Source organism: Nipponia nippon, unplaced genomic scaffold (assembly GCF_047370975.1).
Source record: "Nipponia nippon isolate SJK-2023a ecotype South Korea unplaced genomic scaffold, ASM4737097v1 scaffold_4, whole genome shotgun sequence".
Taxonomy (NCBI): Eukaryota; Metazoa; Chordata; class Aves; order Pelecaniformes; family Threskiornithidae; genus Nipponia; species Nipponia nippon.
The window spans coordinates 123854105-123881520 of NW_028262358.1; the positions used below are offsets into that span (position 1 = coordinate 123854105).

Genomic DNA, 27416 nt, shown 5'->3' on the forward strand with positions numbered 1-27416 from the left:
CCAGCCCCTACCACAGCTTCTAGAATCTGTTGATATATTATTAATAGAAAGGAAAATAAATATAGGTATTAATGCCAGCAGACACTGTCTACTACTAATAGCCACTAAAGTAATATATTCCCCTTGTTTTTAGCTTTTATTAGTCTTTTTGCAAAGGGTTACAAGACCCTTATGCATCCATTAGCCAGTCAGCCATGTGAAATTAATGTGGAGCAATTTTCATAAGCATTACTCAGAACTAATAATAATTAAGCATTATTTTCTGCTCAGATAACACAGAAAATAAAGTCTGACTTTTATGCCAAGATGGGTTTGCATTAGCTTAAGGTAGATGAATTAATTCTCATTTACAAGGCTTCTCCACCAGCTAGCCAGAAAATATCAAGGTAATTAAAACCAATTTGTGAGGTTCTGTCCCATTGCATATTCACTGGGTTTTATCACTGCTGCAAATTAAAGGTGCTTTTATGTTGTTGCAGAGGTGGGACATGAAGGAGACCTTGCTGCTTGCCTCCTTCCCCATCGCTTCCAAGAAAAGCAACCTCTTGTGAAGACCGGAATGCATCTTGCAATGCACTTTGTTGCTGGAGAAGCAATGAAGGACATGCATGGCAGGAAGGACCAGCTCAGTCCCAGCTCAGGCTGGGATGTGGACCTCTCAGCAGTGCATGTAAAAGGCCTCTAAAAGAGAAAAAAGAAATTCTATTTGCTTTTGATTTACCATTTACTTGCAAGGGCTTAATTTTGGCTAATTACCAAGCCAAGGGACTTCGGTAGAGAGCAGTTTATGGATGGCTCAGAAACAGTTCTCTTCAGCCAGCCAGATTTTTCTCTATTGCTTTTAACAACCAAAATCCAGCATTTGGCATCCAGGTAAATAACACTGATCAGTTATATGATGCTACACCTTCCAACTCTGGCCAAAAGATTTCTTGCCTTTTTTCTAGCTTAGGGAGATACTGAATTTGACATGTAGTCATGTCCCAGCAGCTTGACATGTCACCTGAGCAGCTGCTGTGGTCCCTGAAGATGCTCTTAGCTTGGGCCAGCTGCAAGACAGAAGATACATTAGTCCAGCTAATAATTAGCTGTAAGATACATTAACCCAGAGCTGTCCTACCCACAGCTCAGCTAATATGCAACTGAATAAGCTAAGACCTTTCTTAGGGTTTCAGCTTTCCAAGGGGAACATCTGCTTCAGATGCCACATCTTGACTTTGCATCTGAGCTTAGGAAATAACTGGGCCTGATGTGACCCACCAGTGTGGAAAATCTGTGTTTTTCAGAGGATTATGGCCTCTCTTGTCTGTGTCCTGGCTCCCTCATTTCATCTCTACGTCCTCTCCATTGCTCCCCTGTCTCACCATGGTGTCTCATTTTGGCATCTGTGTCCATACCAGTGAGATGGAGGCGGTTGACCTGAGACATGACTGTATGGGTCAGCAGCAAAAGAAGTATGAGGCGGTAGTTCTAACTTTTATTATGTTTTGAAAAATCTTCTCTAGAGTAATCTAACTGCTATTAAGGAGACAAATAAAAGGAGACAATACTCAAGAAACCCCAGTTGTGTCTCAGCCCTGGAAGGAACAACCCCGGCATGTGCACTGTTATCCACGCCTTCAATGAAGAAAGGTTTCCCCCTTATGGCTGTCTCAGTCTCGATCCAGTCACGGTAGCTGTAAACAGACATAAAGATGTCATGGTTTGGCTTTTCTGCACAATCTTCTCCCCAGATGACAATGCCGACTTGAAACCACTTCATGGTGTTCCAGTAGCTGCAAACCAGAGGTCCCCCGCTGTCCACCTACGGCATAAGGAGAATGTTATAGCAGGATCAAACCTCAGGTCTCTCACAGCAGCTGCATCCCACAGGCTGATCGGGAAGATCAAACTCTATCCCAAGTTCATGAGGATTTTGGGGAACAAGGAAATTTTGGACTCAGAATTTCACAGCTCAGCCCTGAGATCCCTGCAGAATAAATAGATACAGAAGGTAAGAGGAGGAGATCAGTCACAAGCTCTGGCTTGGTGCAATGTCCTGCCCTTCTCAGCCTTTTCCACATGCTCCCATGGCCCCAGAAGGATACCTGAATCCTGTCACCAAGAGACAGTATCTGAGAGTGAAAAGGGATATTTGCTGTGACTGCTCATTCAGTCCTTGACTTCTCTGCAAAACTGGTGCATGTAGGTGCTAGGTACCTGCCATTGTTAATTTTGGGGGCTAGCATCCAGAAATTGGACAAGAGATGAACACTAATCCTGACAAATCCTTCTTGCAGCCACAGTAATTCTACTGAAAACTTGCCTGCTACTGCAAGGGCAACCATCGCTCACCCAGTGTGTGCAAGACTTCAAATGCACGCTGCAGCAACCCCGCAAAGAGGAATGTCCTCCTGTTGGCTGCTGTAGCTGGAACACCAAGAGCACATCTAGTTGCCTGTATGGCACCTGGGTGCAATCTCCGAACACAACCCAAGGGAGAAGAGACACCAGCACAAAATCCACCTAGCCAGGTACAGCACTTTTCTGACAGTTATGTACATCTTCAGTGCTGTGCAGCCCCTGCTGTAAATAAGACAGGTTCCTTCCACAGTGGGTTTGAATCTTTTTTCTACCCTATCTCCAGTACTTCATGCGGCAAATAAGAAATTCAATACAAACCCATTTCCTGAGACAGCCAGCTTTCCTGGGAAATGTTGCCCTTCCCTCTTTGTACGCTACTTTGAGAAACGTCTTTGTCATTAATGTATGACCCCCCTCCCGCCAGCAGCTGCCCTGAGCTAACGGACATTAATTAATGAGTAAGGAAGTGGCTGTACTCCCCTCTGCAACTCATCAGCACTCGATAAAGTTTATGGCAGAATTCCTACTCACTTCATTAGATGGAGGGTCCAGACCCATATGTTTATCTTTTACATTTTTTTTTTCTATTTTTCTTTTTGGTTCCACATGCATACAGCAGGGAAAAATGAAGATAAATACAGAGCAAATGTTGCTTCAGCATTCATAGAATCATAGAATCACAGAATCATTTAGGTTGGAAAAGACCTTTAAGATCATCGAGTCCAACCATAAATTCAATACTGTTTGCGCTGAAATGGTGTTACTGTAGCTACGTGTCTGCATCTCAGCCAGTGCTGCTGGGCCCTCTCCAGACGCAGGATCTAAAGACATTTCCCGACTCTCTTTCAGCCAAGAATTTGCGTGAATCTCACAAGTGACCTTTCAGTGACCTTGGATCCATGCGTTATCAGTGTCCTTGGCGATGGCATCCTGTTTGAATGAATGAACATCTAGGCTGTACGCACAATTAAATTACTGGGAATTTTACTGTTAATTCCCTCAGGGCAGGAACAGGCCAAACATATTATCCTGGTAGCGAAAGGAAGGCACTTCGAGCCTCCTACACAAAGATAATAAATGAAGTTGAGAGAGTGGGAGCCGTTTGCAAGCCAGTGACGCAGCAACAGCTGACGATCCCTCGTCGGTGATATGTCGTGATGCATCGTGCCAGCTTTTCCCAGCACAGGAGATTTTTAGCACTGGTAAAGCCCCTGCACACCATCGGGGCAGATCGCTTTCAGAGTGCCGAACTTGGAGGCTGTTCACGCTTGCAAAGGACCTTTCTCCCAGGGCACTTAAGTACCAGTTAATTCCTGATACCTTGTGACTATCCTTGGGGGGAAAAAGTCTTATCGTATTTCATAGCTGAAAAAGCCACAGCAGAAAAGGGATGCGATTTGCACGAGGCGATGGCAGAGCCAGGAATCCCTATTCAAACTACAGATCACGCGGTTTTCCTTTCAAATCAGATCTGCTTTTCCCTGTTTGCCTCTTTAACCATGTTCGTTTTGTTCTCTGCAAGGAAAGGGAGAGCTGTCTGCAGGGCTTGGGGGACTGTCAGCTGCGGAAAGTGATTTAAAACCTGGGCAGAGAGGGTGTTAGGCAACGCTGTGAAAACCCAGGCAGCAGCTGCAAATCCATTTCTCTAATCCACAAGCCCTGAGACCCAAATTCTGCTTCAGATCCCTTTCCACACAGGCTGAGCTGGTCTACTTAATGGGTGCAAATTTTAACATGCCATTTCTCTTAACTTCAGCTATTTAACTCGATGATTTTATCACAAAGTGGGCGAAATCATCCTCTCCATGTGATAATCTCGCTCACATAATTATAGCAGTAGCCCAGATGAATCAGTAGCCTGGTTTTTATAGAGCTAAAGATAGAGAAAATAAACTCAGTTCTTGGACACTTCTGAACATCCCTGTATCTACCTTAAGCTCTCCAAAACGTTGGCCCAAGGTTTTCCATCCTTGTGTAGGAGAGGGTGTGGGAGGAGCCAGTTTTGAGCACTGGTACAATTATCTCAGCTCTGTGATGTTTCCAGTAGCACTAATTTAATGAATGCTCAGGTTAACGACTCTGAAGATCGAAGAACTTATTAAATGCTGCTTTCAGCTTTCAGCCTCCTGTATCCTGGTGGTGAAATACTTCTGGTTAGCAACACACACCAGATACTTGCTCCTGCCCTTCAGCCTGAATGCCAAGTTTCTGGACAGCAAAAAACCCTAAAAATAGCATCTTTGGTTCTGTTGCATGCTTCTTGTCAACTAGAAGATGAGTGAAAAGCAACCACATCAAATCAGATCTGGTGCTGAATTCATGCCTTCCACAACTGCATGTTAATCCTCCCGTTAGGAGAGGTGAGAGCAATGATATATTCGTTGACAAATAGTTCTGGCTTGTATAAAAACCGTCGCTGACTAACAAGGCGCTTTGTTCACTGAAGCTGATCAAAAGTTTCTTCCCTTTCACAGCGGCCAAAGCCTCTCTGTGAACATCAGGAGCCTTTCTGCTGACTTTAGCGGGCTTTGGATCCAGAGTGTAATCTTCTTCCTTTCGTATTTGTATTCGTGTCTGCAACATGGTAATTGATCAGAACAAACACGTTCAGCCACATAAATCTTCTTAGGTGGGAGAAGCTCTGGGGGAGGGAGAACAACCCATCTGATACTCATTAGGTGGATACATAATCCTTGCAAGTCGTTGCTGGTTTCATTTTCATGTTGGTAAGCTCTGTGTAAATTGGAGAGAATCAGCATGTGAATAACAACACTTGCCGTTAGAGCTGCCCTGGCTGCAGGAAGCAAAGGCTTTTGCAAACTGATGATTTCTTTAGTTATTTCACCGTGAACAAGCTGTCTTTAGAGAGAGGTGAAAGGAAGGAGGCTATGGCCATTTTTAGCATGCAGATATTGAAAATGAACCAGGTAACACAGGGCACCTGGACTCCTTTCATGGGATCCTTTTGAGATCTCAGGTGAAAGCCTTCAGCCACTCTGTCCCTCCATTCCCTTGCTGGAAAATGGGACAAGACTGCTCTACTCCATCCACACAGATGTCAGCAGGGTCCATTAGTAACTATGGTGGCAGGACTTAAAGGCAGTTATAATGCATCTGGCCAAAGACCCTTGTGGCCCAGACTCCTGTCTCTGACAGTCATCTGTAGCAAGTGCTCAGGGAAGGAGACTGAGAAACAGGGCAAGTATTCACAGAGTTGTATTTACATCACAGTCGTTAATAGCCTTAGAGAGATCTTCATCCAGGAAGTTATCTAATTGCTTTTTGAATCCATTTATCCCTTAGGATAAATACCCACAACATCCTGGTCAGTGACTTCCATAGTTTAATTATCTTTTGGATGAAAAAACACTTCCTTCTCTTTGTTTTAAATCTGCTGCCTGATACGGGCATCTGACACCCCTTCCTTCATGTGTTTTGAACCGTAGTGACAAGAGGACAGCTCTTGACCATCCTCTCCTTGCTGCTTATGACTTTAGCAATCTGTGTCATATCCCATCAGACGTCTCTTTTACAAGCCTCAGAGTCCTGCTCTGTTATTCCCCTTTCCACCAGAAGCCATTCCGTGTCCTTCTTCATCCTTCCTACTCTACTCTTCTAAAACTACTACTCCTTTCTCAGGTGGGGTGGACAGGAATTGCACACAGCACCCAAGATGTAGGCTCCCAAGATTAGTGTCCTGGCATAACACACATTTGCTTTGCTACCTGTTCCTTTCCTAATAATTCATAATGCTCTCATTGCCTTTTCGACCTCCACAGAGCCTCATGCTGATGTTTTTGAAGGACTATCCACAGTTACTCCAAGATCTTCTTACATGGTAATAGCTAATTTAGAGCCTATTATTGCATGCGTACAGCTGGAGTTGCTTCTCCCTATGTTCATTACTTTTCCTTTGTCAACAGTGAACTGCATCTGCTCTTTTAACCTCCAGTCACTCAGGATAATGAGATCCTGCTGCACCTCTGCACAGGCAGTTTTAATTTTGACCACTCTGAATAATGCTGTGGCATCAGCCGACTCGGTCATTTCAGCATTCGCCCTCCTTGAACATCACAATTCCTTGCACAGATGTCAACACAACTCCCCTTGTGAGCCCTTTCTCCCATCAAATCCCTCCTCCATGTTGCTTCCCTTTCAAACCAAAACTCTTCTACTTCATGACAGTTCAGTTTCTCCATGAGCCTTTGGTGAGAAATCTCATTAAAAGAGTTTTGGAAATCTCAGCGTGTTATATCAGCTGGATCACCCTCTGCAACATGCTTGTCGACTCCTTCAAAGAATTTAAATCTGCCTGTGAGTCATGACTTTCCCTTAAAGCCCTGTTGACTCACTGTAATTGAATGAGAAGTGGCTCCTCTGAGTCATCACACCCATTCCCCCACTCCGAGGACAAGCACAAAGTAGGTTTTTGTGTTCAGCTGGATCCAGAGATGTTCTGCTCCCCACAGCTTCACTCACCAGGCACACAAAGTAATGCTGGACCCCCTTGCTGCAAACTGAACAGCTTCACTTTGAGGGACCAAAAGCTACCACTCAGAGGAAGAAAGCAGAAGAGATATGAGACATCATCAACATCCCAGGTCCTTGCAATAGGAAGGAATGTTTTTGACAGATGAAAGAATTAAGCCACCACAGCATGCATGTGTTCATTTGTCTGCCCATATCATAAAATGATCATATGATGAAAGCCCTATAAAACCATGGGACACAGGAAAAGTGTTCTGATTCTTATGAGCTGCACATCAAAGCACCCTTCAGAAGCAAATTTAAGAGACTGTAAATGCAGAAACGCCTTTCTACTGCTTTGTTCTGGGGCTTCCCAGGATACCTTCCTACTTAAACCAATCTGTCCCCTAGGGAAAAAACCCACTCCATCACGTTAGCAATGTTCAGCGGCGGAGAATCCATCACAAGGATGGAGAGTGGATCATTCTCTTCAATATTAAGGTAAGATACAATAGTAAAGTAATTTTGTATAGTTAACAATAACTGTGAACTGAAATGTGGTTAGCTTTGACTCCTGGTCCCCAGGAGACCCTTGTCAGAGAGGCAGAAGGGCCTATAACCTCAGACCTCATACAGATAGTCTCCGTCCCTACAGACTGCCATCGGACCATCATCTATCCACCTCTATTCAGATATTCTGAACAGTCTGAGGGACTGACCCGGCTTCCCTGGTTTGTGACCTTTTCCTTGCACCTGTGATAATTTACCTACATGGACCCAATTTTAATTCGCAGGCTTTTTCTTTAAAAAATTTTGTTTCACAAGTCTTCCTTTGCAGTTTTGGAGCCACATTAGCACCAGTAAAAGGTTGCAAGAGCTTGTAAAAGGATGCGAGAGCTATTGTCACTTCTGCACGGGTTTAGCACTCTCATGCACAGACGAAGTGAGGATGCGAGGGGTGAGTTCAGCTCCAGACTGATCGCCTCTCCTAGATGTTTCCAGTGTCAAGGTCCCATTGCAGTCACATTAGTGGCACTGGGTATGGTTTGAGACAGGGGCAGTGGGATGCCAGGGGGATATCCTGGGATACCTAAAATGGCACTGAAGACTTAGGTGTAGCCAACTGTCCTGCCTCGAAGCCGTGTGTCCCCCTGAGTGATTAGACACCTTGGACTTGCTATTAGTTAATGGGGAGCAATAAGCACTCATGCATGGATTTATCTCAATTAAAAATAAATGGTTAAAACAGTCTTGATGAATCACATGTCAGAAGCACTTTTTTTCTCACTATTGAGGGAAAGATGATTCGGTAGAAGCAGATGGCTATAGGAAAGTCATTTGTATCTGGCTGGATAAATCCCACCGAGGGTTGTACAACAACTACTGCTATCACTACAGCTACGTGGGGTGAGAGGCCTGAATATCCCAGATGTTGTAAAGGGCATTTGCCCTTTCCAAACTGCTGACAGTGTGTGTGGGCAGGACATATCACAGGTGAGGGAAAGAAGTCCTTCTCTGCCTTTTTCACAGAACTAAAGAAATTAAAACCCAGAGCCCCAGATGCATCCTAGCATCATTTCAGACATTTATCAGAGATGGCCAAGATCACCTCCTGCTACAATCTGTGGAAGGGGGTAGATACCTTCAGCCCATGACTCAGATCAGCCCCGTGCTGGGGGACGGTGTAGGGCACAGTGAAGCTGAGCTGCAACCATCCCACTGCTTGTTTGTGGCCACGCAATGACTCCTTCCCCTGAAAGTCAGGCCAGGGACTGCCCCCCCCCTTCATCTGCTGTTGACCTGAACTGTACGTGAACTGTGACTTCCAGCTGAACACACTCTGTCCTAATCACCACAGTGCTGAGCTACCCCCACAGACCTCCTTTGCAGAAACTCTCTGAAATATAATTGGGCCATTTACTGAATTTTGTCTGGATAGGCAAGACACTGAAGAGGCATTTGCTTTGTGAGTCCCTTATACTCTAATTATTGTTCAAGTTACCATTGCATCAGAGCCTAACAAAAGATGCTTAAGAAAGCAAGGAATTAGACATCAATTGTGGTTCATGGGGTCATGGAAGAAATGTAGCACACAAAAAAATAACACATAGGCCATCTCTAGTGTCTGTTCTTTAGCACTTGTACCCCATGAACATCCATTAATGCTAATGTTTATGACTAAATAGAACTATAAGTCAATTACAGATCCTGTTAGTGTTAATTCATAGTCAATCTATGTATTTGTCTGCAGAACCACTAGGGAATTGGTATACAATAGATTTTTCTTTTTATGTGAATGGATGTTTTTTAAAGTACAAATACTCGGGAGCTCTGCTATTCAGTCTCCTTGAGTTATTATAGGAATATGATCAGTGATCAACAAATTAGTCGTACAATGGCAGTTGGTGAAATGCTTGAGCCTTTCTATTCATGTCCTGTTGCCCCATGGGGGTATCAAGGCAGTGGTCAGTGACATAAACCTTCTACACGGTGCCTCAAGGAAGATATCTATGTGGCTTTAGTTATTCATAAAACAGCTTGCTGCAACGGGGAAAATCTAGCACACAAATGGCACACGGTGCAAAGACTTAGGATGGTAATCCTTTTCATCCAGATGAGGATCATGTGGACTTACAACCTTGGGTCTAGATGCAACTTGCCCATCTTAGCCTGGCTCTGGACATGAACAAATGCATCCTGATTCTCAGTAAAGCTCAGAAAAGGTTAACATAAGGCTTTTATCTACTTCATGTTCAGACAGATCATGCACCTGTGCAGTGCATGGCTTCCAGGTTTACTGTGACCACATCTACATCAGCAAGCTTAGCATCTCCAGGGCTTGTTCCCTGATGGGTTCTCTGCCTTGCCTGCGCTGCTACTCCTTCCTGGCTTCTAAACTGGGGTGCCAGGATCCAAAGTGGTTATCGTGGGTGGCTCCTGACCCATGCAAAAGCTTGCACTGTGTCTGGAAATCATCCAGGAGACAGCTGGTTGGCACAGACCAAAACCATGCCCAGAGCTGCTCTGCCTCCTTGACAGCACTGACTTTGTAAAGACATTTCAAAATTTGGTCTCATTGCCATTTTACACAGAACCCATAATCTTTAGGGAAAAGAGTAGTTTGATAGATTGCACTGTCTAGGGTGTGCCTTGCTATCTGCTCGGGGCAGATGAATTGGGTGTCCAGTCATCCATGCTGCAGAGCAAGCATCAGGTTTGGCCCTGGCCTCCCAGTTCATTACCAGGCAGCCCTACTGCAGGCAAGCCACCAGATTTCTGAACCAGCCTAGCAAGGCCAAAATGTGCCCTACCTGACTTTAATCAGCGCTTCCCAGCAAACCGACTGTCAGCAAAATGCTTCCCCTCCAGCAAATTAGCAAATTCTGATGAAAAGTTGTGTCCCCTGTTTCTCTCCTGAAGAGCTCCACTTCCAGCCTAGGGTATGGTTTTGACTTGCTCTTGTTATTTCAGGTTGCAAGACATTTGTGCCTGGTCAAGCTTCCACTAGAAGTGAGGCAGTTACTGGGTTATGAGCATTATCCCACATGCAATCGTTTTGTACTTCCACTGCTTGGACAGTTTGCATTTCTAGTTCATTTCTCAGACAACTCTAACATTATTGTAGATGAAAATATCACCCTCATGAGCTTTCTGAATACAGGAGATTCATTTTGCTGGGTACAAGTGCTCTTGCTGTTTCACCAGCATAATTCAGCCACAGAACTTAAGGCTGGGCTGGGAAGTGCATTCTTTTAATCATGTTAATGTTATCCTGTGGCAGTTTTCTTTTTAAAATTTTTGATTGAATTTAATGGAGGTGAAAGTCACTCGATGAATGGTTTCAGAGACAGATGCTCCCTGGCTAATCAAAAAATGATTTTGCAAAGCAAATCTTCCCCTCTGCTGCCCAGCTACGGGCCCGCAATGGCTTTGCAGTCCACGATCCCCATACCTGCTGTCTTTGCCTAAAGGGCAGGGGAATCTCTCTCTGTCCTGGGTGTTGGTTTACTCCCTCAATGAATGAGTCCTACAGGATGAAGCTGTGCATACATGTGTCTGCCCATCTGTCCCCCTGCAAACACATGCTCACATCTAAGAAAACGCTTGCCCAGTAGAGGATGGAGACCTTAGTCCTGAAGCAGAGGCTGTGGGGAGAGCTCAGTCCTTACCAGGCACTCAGAGGAGGGGTTGGAGGTTGGATGCTATGAAAGAAAAGGTGGTTTTTGGCTTTCAGACTTTGACATCAGGACAGCGATCCTGCAGATGGAGTATGTTCTGAGGGCACAAGTTCTGAGTGAGGTTTTCCCATATCTGGGTATTTGTGTCAGCTCTCTCCCATTAGTAGTCCCTGATATCAAATACTGCTTGAACTCTTATTATTTAGCTTCAAAAGTCCATCACCCTACATCACTAATTGCAATAAGATGTGACTAGTTCTGGCAGCCACAGACCAACCTGCCATGTTATCAAAGGACATTGGTATCAGAGCCAAGACCTCACCTGAGAAAGGTTTTTAATATTCAAGTTAAACATACCCAGACTCAATTTCCCACCCAATTCTTTTGCTTTGACCCTCCTGGAAAAAACTTTCGTGTCTCCTTTCAGTATTTAACCTGGCAATAGAGCAGCACTGCCTAGCCCAGGGCTGAGGGGACACCAGGGAGGAGAAGGACGCAGCCCATGCTGTGCTGAGCCCTCTTCGCAGGGACATGAGACCTCTCCTCCCATCGCTCCCACCACTACACAGCTGGGCCACAGCAGACACTGGGTTTTTAAATTTCTGTGAGATAAAAGTCCAAATTGCTCTGCCCAGAGCCATCCAAAACTGTCCCTCATCCAAGGGGACTCGTTGGGAACCACCCTTTTCCCTTGCCCTTCTTTCGGCTCATGGTTTCCCTTGCAGAGCTCCTGTTTCTCTTTCTGCAGGGAGGGAATTGGAGCAGGGGTAAGAGCATAAGGAAAGGCCCGTCTGCTCAACAAAGTGTTTCGTTTCCAGCACCACTGCTGCTTCCCAATGCCAAGAGTCCTGCACCCCCACTGCCCAGGTCAATATGCCTTTGCAGGTAGTTCCTTGGCCCCTGGGTATCTTGCCTGGTCTCCTGCAAAGAAGCTTTAGCAACCCCAGGAAGCCGTGGGAAGGATCGATGTTCATTCCTGAAGTGAAGGAGCTTCTCCTCCAATGTCTCTGTGCCCCCGTAGGCAGCGTGGCCATCCAGGAGCCTGTTTGCTTTACCTGGCAGGCGCCTCTTTCTCCTCCCTCCAGCTCCGCACACAGCACATTCTCCTCTAGCTGTGGGATCCGCTCCAAGCACTGCTCCCTGCTGATGAGCTTCATCCGCGCTTTCTGCAGCACGCGCGATGCTGGCACCGCAACTGCTAACCAGTAAGCGAGAAGAGAACGATTAACAAACCCTGCAGAAGAGTGCAGACTTGTAAGGGGGAAACCACAGCCAGAAACCAGCCCTTGGGACTGCTCCCGGCTGAATTTGTAAGGCATCTCAGGGCAAGAGGGTCTCAAGGCACAACCATATGGTCCTGGGGTCATGGGGGCTTACAGGGGCCATCCAAATGTTAGCAAAGATAACAAAAATAATGAGGGACTGCTCTTGAATTTATGCTAGCCTAGGAGGTGGGTAGGTAGGCAGAGAGAGGGGAGGAGTTAACAGGCAAAGCTGAAATCCTGGGGAGTGGAGTCTTGTTAAATAGGATTTTAAAAAATCATTTTTGTAGATGAACTCTGGGATGCATTACAGCTGGAAGACCCCAAAGGGATGGCTTATCCTGTTGGTCCTGGTGATGACCTGAGATGAGCTGCACTGCACAACTTGGGTTTCTCACTCATGTTTCTGGGGAACTCAGTTTAAGGGACTCTTCATGGGGTCCTGTGAGAGCCCTGCAGAGGAAAGTCCACTGAGCTTTCACCAGAACAGAAAATCTTGTTATCCCCATGCTTTCACAGGGGGCTGTGAGGCCATGCCTCACCCAGGGGACTAGCTGTATCTTTCACAAAGTGGCTCTCAGGATGGCAGTACACAATGGAAATAACTGCTTTATTCTTTCCTTGAGATGGAAAAAACAAGAAATTGCAGCAGGCACCAGCAAAACACAAAAAGACCGAAAATATGCAGGGCTACTTGGAAAACCTGCTCATTTCACCCATCCTTCTCTTCAAAGTGAACCTGAGTCTGAAGGATAAAATTGACTTTTGGAGGATGTTGCTGCTGGGGAGACCTACATATTTTCAGAAACTCATTCCTTCTTCCATAGTTCACTGAGCTAAATCCTCCCAGCACTTTCGGGAAGGTGGGACTGAAAGATAAGATCTAAAAGACGGAAAGTTGTCAGGTCCGTTTCCCAGCTAAGATGGGGCTGCTCCATGGAAGCATCCACAGATTAAAATGCTTTGATATAGGCATCTCCAAGGATATGGCTCCATTTGAGGTCTAACTGATTGCAGTCATAGAATCATAGAAACATAGAATCATTTAGATTGGAAAAGACCTTTAAGATCATTGAGTCCAACCATTAACCCAGCACTGCCAAGTCCACCACTAAACCATGTCCCTAAGCACCACGTCTACACATCTTTTAAATACCTCCAGGGATGGGGACTCAACCACTTCCCTGGGCAGCCTGGGCCAGGGCCTGACAGCCCTTTGGGGGAAGGAGTTTTTCCTAATATCCAACCTAACCCTGCCCTGGCGCAGCTTGAGGCCGTTCCCTCTCGTCCCATCGCTTGTTCCTGGGGAGAAGAGACCGACCCCCCCCGGCTCCAGCCTCCTTTCAGGCAGTTGCAGAGAGCGATGAGGGCTCCCCTCAGCCTCCTCTTCTCCAGGCTGAGCACCCCCAGCTCCCCCAGCCGCTCCTCCCCAGCCTTGGGCTCCAGCCCCTGCCCCAGCCTCGCTGCCCTGCTCTGCCCACGCTCCAGCCCCTCCATGGCCGCCTTGGGGTGAGGGGCCCAGCGCTGAGCACAGCATTCGAGGGGCGGCCTCACCAGTGCCGAGTACAGGGGCACCATCACCTCCCTGGTCCTGCTGGTCACACTATTCCTGATACAAGCCAGGATGCTATTGGCCTTCTTGGCCACCTGGGCACACTGCTGGCTCATATTCAAAGGGAAGTCAGACTAGTGCTGCTTGAGGTGCCAGTTGAGATACGTCCACTTACAAAATGCTGATAGAGATGAGACATGACCCAGCTTCCCTCTCTGAGGAACAATGCCTCATACTTTTTGGTATGGCCCGTGTCACATCATTGCACATCCCTCTCAGCAAACTCAGCCTTTGCTGTTTTTCTTCTGAAACGTCTCCCAGACAGAAGTGCTGTGTGCCAGAGCTGAGTGCGTTGACCTCCTGCAGGGTGCAATTTGGCGAGCAGAGGCAATGTCAACTGAGCCCACACAGCAGCATGAGACTGATCTCCGGAGCTACATCATGCTTTTTGCAAAGAGACCAGCTAAAGAGAAAGCCTGCCAAGCTGCAGAGTGACTCTGCAGCAGCCCCCTGCTTTTCTGTTTCTATGAGCACGTTACCTTGGTGAAATGGGAGAGTTTCACAACTATAACACAGTGTTGTGTTGTGTATTACTGTTACATGAGGCAAATGAAGCCTTTAGAAGGAAAATGCAGAGTTTCAGAGAGGTGACAGTAACCCTACAGAGCAGAATAGCAAGGATTAAATGGGACTTTCACTTACTACATCCTAGGAAGGACTGTTAACGTCCCAAGGCACCACCCTGCCCACTCTGTCCCAATTATCTCTTTCCAATAATGAAATCGCTCATTAGCCATTTAGTGACACTTGTTCAGGACAGATATTTTGGGTCACAATCAGTGCTGGAGCTACTTTCATTAGGGCTTAAACAAGAGTAATTAGCAATAGCAATCTGCTGTTCTAAGTGAGTGAAGAAGAGGGGTAGCCAGCACCATTGAATGTCTGGTTCATGGAGCCATTAAGCCAAAGACAACCCTAGACCTCCATTTCCCTTATTCCAGACCACTTTAGACCCAGCCTAACTTGCCCACCAAGGTGGAGCTTGTCTTACTTTGGGTGCCAAAAAAGGCAAGCGAGAGGTTGAGCTCCTGCAGAGCAAAGGTGGGCTCTAAGGTTTCAGCTTGAACATATGTGCTCAGAGCACCAGGGACTTTGCTCTGGGGGAGAGTGGGTGACCGGTTCTTGCACTGAACAGAGAACTGGTGGATGTGCAGGGGCTGTGAGGCTCTACCAGGGATGCAGGGAGTGGAAATTAGTGTGGGTAACCCCTCCTGGGAGAGAACATCTACTTTAAATGGATAAAAACCAGCCTCTGTTAGCAAATATACCTCCCGACAGCGTCTCACCTCCACTTCTGATTCCCCACCCAGCAACCCAGCAGTGTTGCCACGTATTGACGTCATATATGAAGGGCAAGCAGATGGGGATTTTCTTATTGCTGAACTCGATGGGAGAGCTGAGCAGGATCAGAGCAATATCATTTTGCATGCTCATTCTGTCAAAGTTTTCATGGAGGATCAAGCTGTCCGGCTTATGTTCTTCCAGCGGGAGGCTGAGGTCAATTCCCCCCACTACAACAGTGAGATCTGGTGGCCTTATAAAAAAACAGAAGCATGTAGACATAAGCAAACATGAAGGCTTTGTGTTATAAAGGTTGATGCCTCCTCCCCCTGAGCAGGGTACGGTGGTGTTCAGCAAATTGCAGAGGCAGGTTAGCTATAAATATCGCAGAAATCTACCCTCAATTCTAGGCAAAGCTGATTTTCAGGGGAGAGGTGCAGAGGTAGAACGTGAATGCAACCAAGTTATAAATAGCCCAGTCACTAATGAACAGATGGAGTGGGATGGATCTTCGGGATCGCTGTGCCCTGGGCTGGCTGCTCTGGACCACGCTGCCCCCAGCCAGCTGCTCTGGGTTGCGATGCCACAGGTCATTTGTCACCGAGCAGTCTTGGCTCTCGGACCTGCCGAATTTTGGAGGGGTCACAGAAGGCTGGACTGTGCCCCTTGGCATTGCATGGGGTTGATTTATCCAGAAACTGCTGTTTTAAAATCAGAGTCTCCATGAGGTAAAGGTGTTTGCCATATGAAAGCAAAGGTAATTTGGGGGTTAGAATAAGCTGGAGTGGAATACACCTCTTTTTACGGGGTACCGCGACATGTGTAGAGGTACAGGAAATGCTTGGGGCCATCGAACAGCATCACGGGCATTTATACCTGGCTGCTCAGACCACCCTTCAAAATATTCCCCTTCTGCATCTCCTGGTTATGCAGATTTCTGCACATTTCTGTTGTAACACCACCTCTGATCAAAAATGGGCCTGTTTTCCCCAAAGGAGACTATTCCTGTTTTCAGGGCTCTCTTTCTGGCTCAGCCACATATATGTTGCACTTGACCCCAAGGACATACATATCCTACACCCACAAGGAGCAATGTTATGAACCCGTTGTGCCTGGGCCATCCTCGCTTCCCCCGAATACTCACACCTCTTCTGCGAAGCAATGGGCCGCAGTTAAAATCCACAACGCGCTGATCATGGTGCCCCCGCAGATATGTTTCCCGTTGCTCTGGATGCTCACATGCCACGGGAACTCCCCAGCCTTGGCATATCTCCCTGCTGTGATCCTCTTGCCAGTGTCCAGAAAGGACTCGTAAGACGGTCGGAGGCCGCACTCTGGGTACAAAATGAGACACGTTGCTCGTGTACGGCAGTGCCACTCCCTGTGCTACTGAACTAGAGGGGCAGGCCAACAGTTAAAGCACTGGTCTATAATTATCCATGCTATCCATGCTACCAAAGCCCCTGGCATCGTTGTAGCCTCCCCAAACCTCACTTTGCCAAGCAATGCTGAGACTGTTTGGGGACTAGCAGGGCCATAGGCCATTTCCCATAGGCAGGCTGGATAAAATCCTTGTTTAGGGAGTATGAGTGGAAGAGTTCAGTATCAGGCTATAGTACAAGCCATACATATGTGCCATCAGGTACAAGGAATAAGCCCAGGCCTATTTCATTTACCGATACGTGTATATCCTGTAGGGCTACTAGCAGTTCGGCTCTGCTGGTCATTTCTGAACATAAAAAGTTGAGAATAAAAACTTGCATTGATGCTGCTGATCAGAGACGTTAAACAAAAGAGAGTAAGGAGCAGCATTTCAATCCCAGTCTTAGACCAACACTCTTCGACAACATTCAGAGCAGCGATGCTCCTGCAGACACCTCAGAACATCTTCCCCTCTCTCTGCCGGGGCAACCAGGATGTGACATCACACAATCCATTTGTTTCTGTTGACATCACAGTTGGATGCTGTCCTTCCTAAGGCAATGAGGGAAAGCTCCATGATTTCCCAGAGGCTTGGGATTTGCTTTAGCTATGATAGGGATAGGGCAGCAGTGAAATTCCCGTCTGTATCCCGGAATGACTTTCACAGGGTATTGCAATAGTGGACTTCATGAGTTGGGTGCTGTAGCCCTTTCTGGATCTTAAACCATGTTCTTCTCTCCGAAGACCTTAGATGCTGGTCCTGCATCAGCTTTCATCTTCAACTCTGAGAAGTGCTGAAGCCTAGCAAACTCTGAATTAATTTTCTCTTCTTGATTTAGACCGTGTCTATGCTCTCAGAAGAAAGAGGCAGCTCTTGGTAGGGTAAATTTCAAACAGTGTCAAATCAAAGACATGAAAGATGTTGAGGCAGACACTCCCTTCTTCCTTGTGGGCAAGGGTGGCTTACAAGACCAAAGACAGCTTAAAAAAATAATCCATGAGGCTGAATCATTAGCATTTCGACTTTACTGATTACATCCCTAATACTCTTTGTACCTTCAGCAGCAATTGCAAGGGGTCAAGGCCAAAACTCCACCCACAGTAACTCCATAATTAATTCTGCAGCGGCATAATATTTTTGGTGTGGGCCAATTTTAGCATCAACGGACCCATCTATGCTGATTTCTAAACCGACACGTTATTTCCATCAGGACAGGACTTAAAAAAAACTCAGCCAGGTTCAGACTTGAGCCTGGCTATATTAAGGACAGAATGGTGCTTTCTCCAAAGACTTTCCAGCTTGTTTCAGAACAGTAACTATAATGTGGAGTAGGAGGGAAGGGAAGGGAAAGGACAGAAGGGAACCAAGCAACATTTTATGAGCACCCAAATGATTCAGCATATGAAATGTTTTGCCTTGTACATTGGAGCAAATTGGAGTTATCCCACTGAAGTCTGAATTACGCAGAGGTTGAAAATGCATAGGATGAAAGTAAGACTTTATTTTCCTCTCTTCTTTGCTTTTATGTCACCTCATGCCTAGGAAATTAGACGAAAGAGCTGGTTTCCTTGACAGTGAGCACTAGAACAATTCAGTGGCAGAACACATTAAGGACAGGCGATCAGTTACCACAGCAACTGGAAATCGCAAGTGTGATGTGGGCACGTTTTGGGGCATCTCCAGAAAGAGCCTAACATGGCAAACCTGCCAGAGGTAGCTCCTCTCAAGCTTGCCCCAGGTATAAATCTGCTAAAAGGACAGGTTTCCTCTGGCTTTTGAGACTGGAATGAACTAAACATCAGCTGAGGAGCTGAAGATGGGGAGCTAATTTCCCTGGCAGGGACTTACTGCTTGTCTTTGGATAAAGCAGGCAGGACTTCGGCAGTGGATTTACAAGCCTGAAGACTGACTATCTGATGCACACTTTCAGTCACTCCAAGCTTGGAACAAGATCTGGTCTGCTGGGTAGTTACAGGAGATGTTCAGGAAGCTGTTTTGGGCTTTTCTGAGCCTAAAACCTGAGCTGATGAGCAGGAAACATCAAACCAAGATATGGAGAGGAGTGCCATGGAGAGCTACCCAAGAGGAAATGCTGTGGATTTGTCTCTCAGGGTCCCCACCATCTGGCCCTCAAAAATGGCTTTATGTGCCATGCTGCCCAGACCTGACACATCAAGGCGGGCTCTTACAAGCTTTCCTTGAAGAAAGCACATCTGCAAGTGGACACACCAATGACACACGTTCTTCAAACTTAGTGATTAAGACAGCCTCCAAAATAGGAAACACATGAGAGGCTCAAGCCCACACCTCCCACTGCTCTGGGAAGCATTGCAAGCAGCAAGTTGGATGGGTGGGAGAAACCCATCCCCATCTCTCCTGCTGAAGCTGTTTGTCCTAGGATACTCCATAGCATATAGATAACCCATAGGATCCCATACCCATATAGGATAAGCCCTGCATCTCCTACGTCCTTTGGCTGTAGCTCTTAGTCTCCACTCTGAGAACCCCATCAATAAAATGAAAACTTATTTTGCCTCTTTCTGGCCGTCCTGCTATTTTGACTGTACACACACTGGGACAGAGACTGCCCGACATTACGTTTGCACAACACCTGCCATAATGAGCTCTGGTCTTGGTGGGGGCTCCACAAGCTACTGAAGTACTAATAATTAATCATAGGAATAATTATGTTACAGTGCAGCCAATATGAGTTCTACTCCTCTGTACTGTCATGGACAATAATACAGATTTAAAAGCCCTGGTGTTTAATTAGCAGGCTGCAGCCTTTTATAATATTTGATACTTTTTTTAGATCTACCCCGAAATATACTTAGAGCCATGGAACACATCGCAGACAACATTTCTCTTTTCTTTTTTTTGTAATTTATTGTAGTGCAGGAAACAAAATTGATTTTGTGTTTATACGCTTTTTGGAACTGTCAAGAAGAAGTATCACATTACAATTTTTACTTTTTCTTACTAAAATTGCTTCAGAAAATAGGCACTATAGGTGATACCACATGTTGCAGTGAAAGTGGAATTGTGAGAGAGTTACCGATCTTATAAATTCACCACTCTCAAAGACATCAAATTGCAGGGCTGTGATAGTTAAGATGAGCCCAACCATGTCTCCAGAAGTCAAAGCTCTCATAACATGAGCAAATTCATTAACCCAAGAAAATAAACACGTCTGAAGGCATTAGCTATGCAAAGCAGTTAGCAGGTGCAACCACCCCCTAATTCATCCTTTTAACAGCATTTCAAGCCAAACTTTTAGAAGCTGGTTTTCTCTCCACATTAACAAGACTGCAGGGATACCCAGTGAGCTGCACAGAGCAAGAAGCTGCATTTGCCAACAGGCGCAATTTCGGCCTCTACTTTGTCTTTTAATGTCGGTGAATGGGAAACTACTCAGATTATGGAAAGCCACCCCAACAGATTCCCAAATATTTAGGCATTGATGCTGTGGGTATACCATAAGACCTATCGGAGTTGCCTGTCTTTTTTCAAACAACTCCCTAAACCAAAGTGGAGGCGGTGGAGTAAGCACAGGCTATTTCTTGATTCCAACAGGGCAGGAAAGCCCTGTTCCTCCGAGGCCGCAGTATCCGCCGGGGTTCTTACTGAGGTACTGCTGATGGTAATCTTCGGCGTAATAAAATTCCGGAGCCTCGCGGATTTCTGTTGTGATGGGACCAAAACCACCCTCTGTCAATACCTGTCACGAAACACAATGGAAAGCCATTAGTGGTTTGCTGGCTTCTCTGCTGATGAATGACGTTGGGTTTTCTCTCAGCAGGAGCCACAGACATCTCTCAGCGCTTGGACCACAGCTACAGCACATCCCTGAAAGCCCTTTATCTTTACTCTCACATTATTTTGCTAGGAGACATTGTAGGCACCAAAGTAGGCGTTGGTGAGAAGAGGTAGTGCACCCTCCTGTTTTAATGGCTCATTTGTTTAATTTGCTATGGCCACACATTCATTCTCTCTTTATTAACCGTGCCAGGCAGGGATGTGGTGCCATCAACGAAAGTGGAAAACAAATATGAAAGGCAGCAGAGCACACTTTGATCAAGCCTGGCCGGCTGCCTTGCAATGTCCAAGAACTTCACCTGGCAGGTGCCTCAGCTTTGAAATGTGCCATCCACCCCAAATTTCCTTATGCCAAGAAGAATTGCTGGGTGAAATTTTAGCCCCACTAATGTCATTGAGAAATAAGAGCATTTGGGGTCTTCACAGAGTTGCTGCAAATCCATTCTTCAAAAAGAACAGTTCCATCATGACCAGAAAGGTACTTTTAAGGCAAATTATGGCTCATTTCTGAAAGATTTGCCAATACGTGGACCAGGAGCAATAATCACTTTGCAGGAAAAGAAGAAGGAATGTGGGTGGGGATTTTAAATGAGACCTTAATTTCTTTCTGATATCCCCTAACTGAATTTGAAACTCCTGAAAGGTTTCTGACAGAGGAAATTTCTTTTTAACATGATTTGCCATGACATTTTTCCTACTGAATTTTCCTTTCTAAGGAAACTGGTATGCACCAACATTTTGGAGACAATTCTCATCTCAGTGGGGACATAACTTGTGCTCACTGAAGTCCATGATAACCTAACTTTAACTGGCGTCAGACTACTTTTACAAAGTCTCCTTGTGAAGAACTGCACATAGATAAAATTGCATTGCTATCGGCCAGACTTGACAGTAAGATCAGCTGTAAGAACGAAGGGCTAGCATTTAAGATTACCAGACAAATATGTGTTCTCTCATCATGCTAATAAATAAAATCACTAAAAGGAAATCATCACACAGAACCACAAAACCAAAGCTGGCAGACCTGTAGTAAGTCATCGAGTCCAACTTGTTTCATCATGATACAACGAATGAAAGCTGCCTTATTCCCAGCAAACATTTCTTTAAGTGTTCCTGAAAGATCCTCGGAGATGGAGATCCTCCAGTTTCCTCAAGGAGTCCATTCCAATATTTACCATCGTGTTACAGAGTTTTTCCTAAAGCCTAGCCCAATTAAGCCCACTATTTTCATTTAAACCCACTATTGTGGCTGTACTTATCATGGATGTGGAAAGGAAATCATTCCCTTCCTCTTTACTATAGCCTTCTACGTACTTGGTGGCTGGGCAGAAAGAAAGATGACAAGTAGTGGAAATAATGCTTCCTCACAGCATTAGCTAACAGTTAAATAACAGGAGATTATTTAGGACCAAAAAGTCTTCAAATTTCCTACAGTTGGGTTTCCTAGATCCTGCCTCAGCACAGCTAAGTACTGACCACAGTCAGAGATCAGTTGCTGGACTTTGTAGAGCATTAGTCTGATTTATTCTGGTAATTTCACTTTCTGGAGGATACATTTTGCTGTATCCAATTTTCAATCAGGAATGAAGTAATAAGACCGATACAAAATCCATGACTGACCTGTCTGGGGAGGCCCTGGGTTCTCAGCTCCACATCTAAATTCTCAGCACAGGTGAGAAAGATGTCGACTAGTTATTTCATTGTATTTGAACATGGTGGGGTAACAAACCCAATTTCACAAGAATCTGGCCTTATTTCCCCATGTAAAATCACCAAACAGTGTTTTTCATCTTTGGGACAGGCTTTGCCCCAAGGGAGTCAGATTATTTACCCGTCAGATGTGTGAGCAAAGAAGATAACAAATGTGAAGGTATGTATCACAACAGTCGACAACAACTAACACAAAGAGGTGTCAACACAACTGCTTTTAGAAAGCAGTATTTCACTTACTTTCTAACCTTCCTAGCAAAGAAAAGCACTTTTAAAATTATCTTCACTCCGGGAAGATGGCACAAACTCTGTCATCATGGGCATTAGTCATTTACTTGCTGCTGTAAATGCATGTAAAATTGGCTTCCTCCCCGGAACTGAGTCATGAGGATGCTGCTGGAGGGGTGGGTATTTTTCTACTGTGCAAAACAGTATTTGTTACAGATTTTTACCTGGGACTTTTCCATCATTGGCCTAATTTTGTCAGTTAGAAAATCCATTCTGTTCAATAACATACCACAAGAGGGCATAAACATCATTTATCCCTTTCAGAATTACTAACAGTCTATTAAAACACTGCACGCTGAATAAAGCAGAAGCCCAAGACAACTCATTATATTGCACTTTGGTCATTAGCAAAAGATACCAGCACTGTTGTCAGAAGCAGCGGGAACCCTAGGCTCCAACACTCTGCCAAACACTACCTTGAATGTTTTGATTTTAAACGGGAAAATATTTTCCTTGCACTGACTGTGTCGATGCGAAGATAAAAACATCACTGGGAAAGATGATGAAGTTCATGATGTGCTGGCTCCGGCAGGTGTAAATCAGCCCACTCTTGATTGATTTCCTGCCGCCAAGGCAGATATAATTTGATGATAATCCTGTTCTAGCAGACTTTTTAGTCCTTGCTGTCTTAAAATTCCTGAGCCATCCGACGTGACCTCCCACTACCATGCTGCAACCAAAAGGGCTACTACAGCTTTTGCATGCAGAAATGGGAAGGACCAAATTAGGGAGAGTGTAATTAACCCTTGGGACCTTTTACTCAGTGCAGGAGATTTTTAAGGTACTATTGGATCTTTTTTTTCCCCAAATACTCTTCTGTAATTCAAAGAGAATTAATTCATTAATTCATTCAAGGGAATTCTGTGGCTTTTGTCATAGGAGAGATCATGCTAGAAGATCACAACAAACCTTTAACTGATTATAATTCAGCCCCAAAAAACGGGCAGGATCTACTGGTGAGAGGCCAAACCAAACCAGAACCCAGATCTCACCCAGCTGTAGAGGACAGAGGGGACATGGACAACTCGTTCCATCGGGATAGGTGCTGGAGCAGGAACATGTTGGAGCTGGTGCTGGAGCAGGAACATGTTGGAGCCAGCTCTGGGAACCTCACACTGCTACTTTTTTAAACAACCTGTACTTCCAGCATGTAAAAGATTCTGTTTGATGAGTTTCCTGATTTATTATAGCCTGTGAAAGTTTTTTCCTGTTGTTTGCTTTAAACTCGTTGCCTGACCATGTCATTACAACCTCTGCTGCAAAAAAATAATTCCTTATTGCCCCTCTCCATAGCGATCTTGATTTTACACCTCTGCCTTAATCCTGCTCATTCATTTCTTCAGCAAGCTTCACAGGCTTAGATTCCCCACTTCATAACTCAGGTCAGCCTCCTCGCCCTTTTCTGCATCTTTCTATAGTTCTATTTTGCTGCTGCATTGAGATGGGGTGACTGGAATTGCACTCTATTCAAGATCACCACGGATTTATTCAGTGGTGTACTTACATTTTCTCTTTTATTCTCCATCTCTTTCCCAGCAATTCTTAGCATTCCACTTGCCTTTCTGACCTCTGCTGAGCACTGAGAAGACGTTTTCAAAGAACCATCTGCGATGACGCCAGGACCTCTTTCGCGGGCTAATTTAAACCCTATCATTGTGTCTGCACTTGACTTTTATCGACATGGAATTTCAGCAGCTATTTTATTGCCCAGACATTTGATATTGTCAGATTCTTCTGCAACTTTTTGTAGTCATGTCTACGTTTGCTTACCTGGAATAACTCTATACTGTCAGCGGATTTTGGCACGTCACTATTGTCAGTCTCCCTTTTCCAGCTCTTTTATAAGTATATTGAACTGCACAGGTTCCCAAGACAGGTAATTGGTAATCTCCCTTCACTGCGAAAACTGGCCAGTTATTTGTATCTTTTATTTCCTATCTATAACCAGTTATTCATTCAGAAGAGAAACTTTCCTCTTATTCCACAGTGCCTGGCTCCCTTTTATGCACTGGCTCTCTTAAAAAAACTATATTATGTGTGCAAGACATGAGTTTCCTCTGCTAAAGTCACATCAACTCTTCTCTGAAACACTGTAGTCCATGTGTGTCTACGAACTTCTGATAACTCAAGCGATCTACAGCATAAAACATGAGACCTAACTTGTCTACAATTCCGCTGGATCATCTTGGAGATACCTTCAGCACAGAAGCAGCCCACTTTTCATTCCTTCGGTAGCAGGGCCAATTTAAATCACAGCTTACCCGTGATGCCAGTGTCCAAGCAATTTCCAATTTAAGTTATTTTCATACCTGAAGCCGACCACCACCTGGTTGCACTGACCTGGCACTGTTCATTTCAGTGATTTGCTCTGAACCTCTTTTGCTGTAGCTTGAACTTGAGACAGCTCCTCAAAATTGTAACCACGATTTCGTGTGGGAAACCCCCAAATTCCTCAGCTGTGAACACAGACACGAGGAATTATGTAGCTTCCTAGAACAGTATTACCTGTGTCAAGTCCTTCATGGCCAGCTCAAGCTTTGCAGATGCTTTGTCTCCAGAACTGATTCCTAAAATGCTCAGCTATCCTAAGGAAAATACATTAGTGAATTAGTGAACTGGAGCAATTATTTTGGATGCAGATTTGCATCCATAGTTGGACTTGTGCAGCACATACCGGCAAGAAGCAATTTTCCTCCTGGTGGCACCAAGACTGGAGGTGTGCACCAAGGCACTGCCTAGAGCACTTGCACCGCAGATATTGGGCCATTAAATAGCCAGTGCTCTACACATGAACACTGCATGTGTAGGACCACGAACTGGCACAAACATCACTGACAGCAAAGATGTAACCTTGGACACACAGGCTTGGAACCACAATGGATTGCAGCAAATCAAACCCTATTTTTTTTATGATTTGAACCATACCAGTTGGTTATCCAACTGTCTGCCACTTAACCCAGTGCTACCAGTCCCATCACCGCTGTAGTGAGGGGAACCTATGGCATGCAGATACAATTAGAAAGATTTTAAGGGATGTCCTAGTCATTTAGAGAGATGGTATCATCTTATAGATGTTTCCGCTTTTTAAATTGAAGGCCATGCACTGGGTCACCGGGACAGAGCAGAGTCTGCACCTTAGCGAAATCGGTTTGTTCCAGTGGCAGCAATTCAGTTCAGTTATGTTAGGTGATACGAAATGCCATCCTCAGCAAGGGAGATTATATGGTAGACTGCCAAGGAATAAGCCAAACCAGTGTAACCACAGAAGGTTGTTCTTCACTTACTCCCAAGCAACTGTATTTAGCACGCGGTACTTCTACACTCGGATTTGCCACTGCCCTCCTAACTGACAGTAATTGCTGCTTCAGCTTTTTGTAGCCAGCTGATTGTATTGAGCCAAAGTATGTCAAAATATTTAATCATTTGACATTTCAGCATGGCAACAACACATTCAAGGTGTTTGGCTCCTTGTTTATATTCAGATGGAAGTAGCTAATACTTATAAAGTGCCTTAAGAATTTTGAATGAACTGTGCCAGAAAAGCACCATTCCCTTGTACCTCCAAATACTCGCAGGAACAGACTGGAAGCCACCGACACTGATATGCTGTGCTGAAATTGCAGCATTCATGGAAGTTTAGAGAAGGGGTTGAACCCACCTATAAATTTGACTAAAAAAGCTTTAAAATTGGTTTTGTTAAATGAAACCGTTTGATTTTCTGAGCAGAGGCATTAGTAAAGCAGCAGAGTATTAATTGGTTTCAAGCATTTTGTGGCTTTTAATAAAAATAGCATCATCCTGTGTTTGATCCAATACGCACTTAAAGCAAGCTCACGGCCTGTACTCGGGCCGCTGCAATATCCAGCTTGTCTCGTGTCTCAGCAAGTTACACGAAGCTCCTGTATTTCTAATGGCCCCTCTAAAACCACTGATGTTGAAAATACTGCAGTGTCTTGACACCTGTGACAGCCCGTGCTTCTGTACCATCATTCATCCCCGATGCAAAACTGTAATGCAAGTAATCTCACAATGCCGAGTGCTCCAGCAGGGAGAGACTATTTAAAATCTCTAGGGCTACCCCTTTATTATATTGGCTACTCAAAATTTCATACCATCAGCAGCAATACTGAAATTCAGCTCTGTTTCCAAAAGCACTGAGAGTTAGAGGAGCTGCACTATTTCAGGAGAAGGCCTGCAGAAATTAATTGCACAGACTCAATCTTCTGTAGGATAGGAGTATGCGTACCTCCTAGATACATGACTACTGTGATATTTTTTAAACGGAAAACAAATTAACTGGCTTTCCAAGTTTGTGGATTAGTTTCTGGCAGGCTTGGGAGCAAAACTTCAGCAATACATGCTTGCTTATATTGAGGACCAGCTATCCCATACTTTGGTCTAGAGGAACTAACACAATGAGTACCAGGAGGCCTCAATAATGTGCAACTAAGAAAGAACGTTTTATAGAATCATAGAATCATTTAGGTTGGAAAAGACCTTTAAGATCATTGAGTCCAACCGTTAACCCAGCACTGCCAAGCCCACCACTAAACCATGTCCCTAAGCACCACGTCTACATATCTTTTAAATACCTCCAGGGATGGGGACTCCACCACTGCCCTGGGCAGCCTGGGCCAGTGCTCGACAACCTTTTTGGTGAAGAAGTTTTTTTCTAATATCCAACCTAAACCTGCCCTGGTGCAACTTGAGGCTGTTTCCTCTCGTCCCATTGCTTGTTCCTGGGGAGAAGAGACCGACTTCCCCCGGCTCCAGCCTCCTTTCAGGCAGTTGCAGAGAGCGATGAGGGCTCCCCTCAGCCTCCTCTTCTCCAGGCTGAGCACCCCCAGCTCCCCCAGCCGCTCCTCCCCAGCCTTGGGCTCCAGCCCCTGCCCCAGCCTCGCTGCCCTGCTCAGGCCACGCTCCAGCCCCTCCATGGCCGCCTTGGGGTGAGGGGCCCAGCGCTGAGCACAGCATTCGAGGGGCGGCCCTCCCCAGTGCCCAGCACAGGGGGACGATCCCTGCCCTGCTCCTGCTGG

General features: G+C 45.4%; 2 protein-coding genes across 6 annotated transcripts in view; both read right to left on the reverse strand.

Annotated features, from left to right (window-relative positions):
- Window positions 1-942: 942 nt before the first annotated feature.
- LOC104014760 (serine protease 55) lies at window positions 943-16955 on the reverse strand. Its single transcript, XM_087776799.1, has 5 exons — window positions 16820-16955; window positions 16288-16477; window positions 15149-15396; window positions 12044-12183; window positions 943-1804 (listed from the first exon to the last, which is right to left on the reverse strand). Exons 1-5 carry the CDS (start codon window positions 16953-16955, stop codon window positions 1502-1504), a joined length of 1017 nt encoding a protein of 338 aa, XP_087632925.1. The 3' UTR covers window positions 943-1501.
- A 2458-nt stretch (window positions 16956-19413) lies between these two features.
- Window positions 19414-27416, reverse strand: part of MSRA (methionine sulfoxide reductase A) — a 300787-nt gene continuing 292784 nt past the window's right edge. For 3 of the 5 annotated variants that reach the window (XM_087776798.1, XM_087776795.1, XM_087776796.1), the window contains one exon: window positions 19414-20284. In XM_087776798.1, coding sequence (XP_087632924.1) covers window positions 20120-20284 — 165 coding nt within the window. In that variant the 3' untranslated portion in view covers window positions 19414-20119. The remainder of the gene's footprint in view (window positions 20285-27416) is intronic. The other 2 variants (XM_087776793.1, XM_087776797.1) reach the window with 1 other exon arrangement.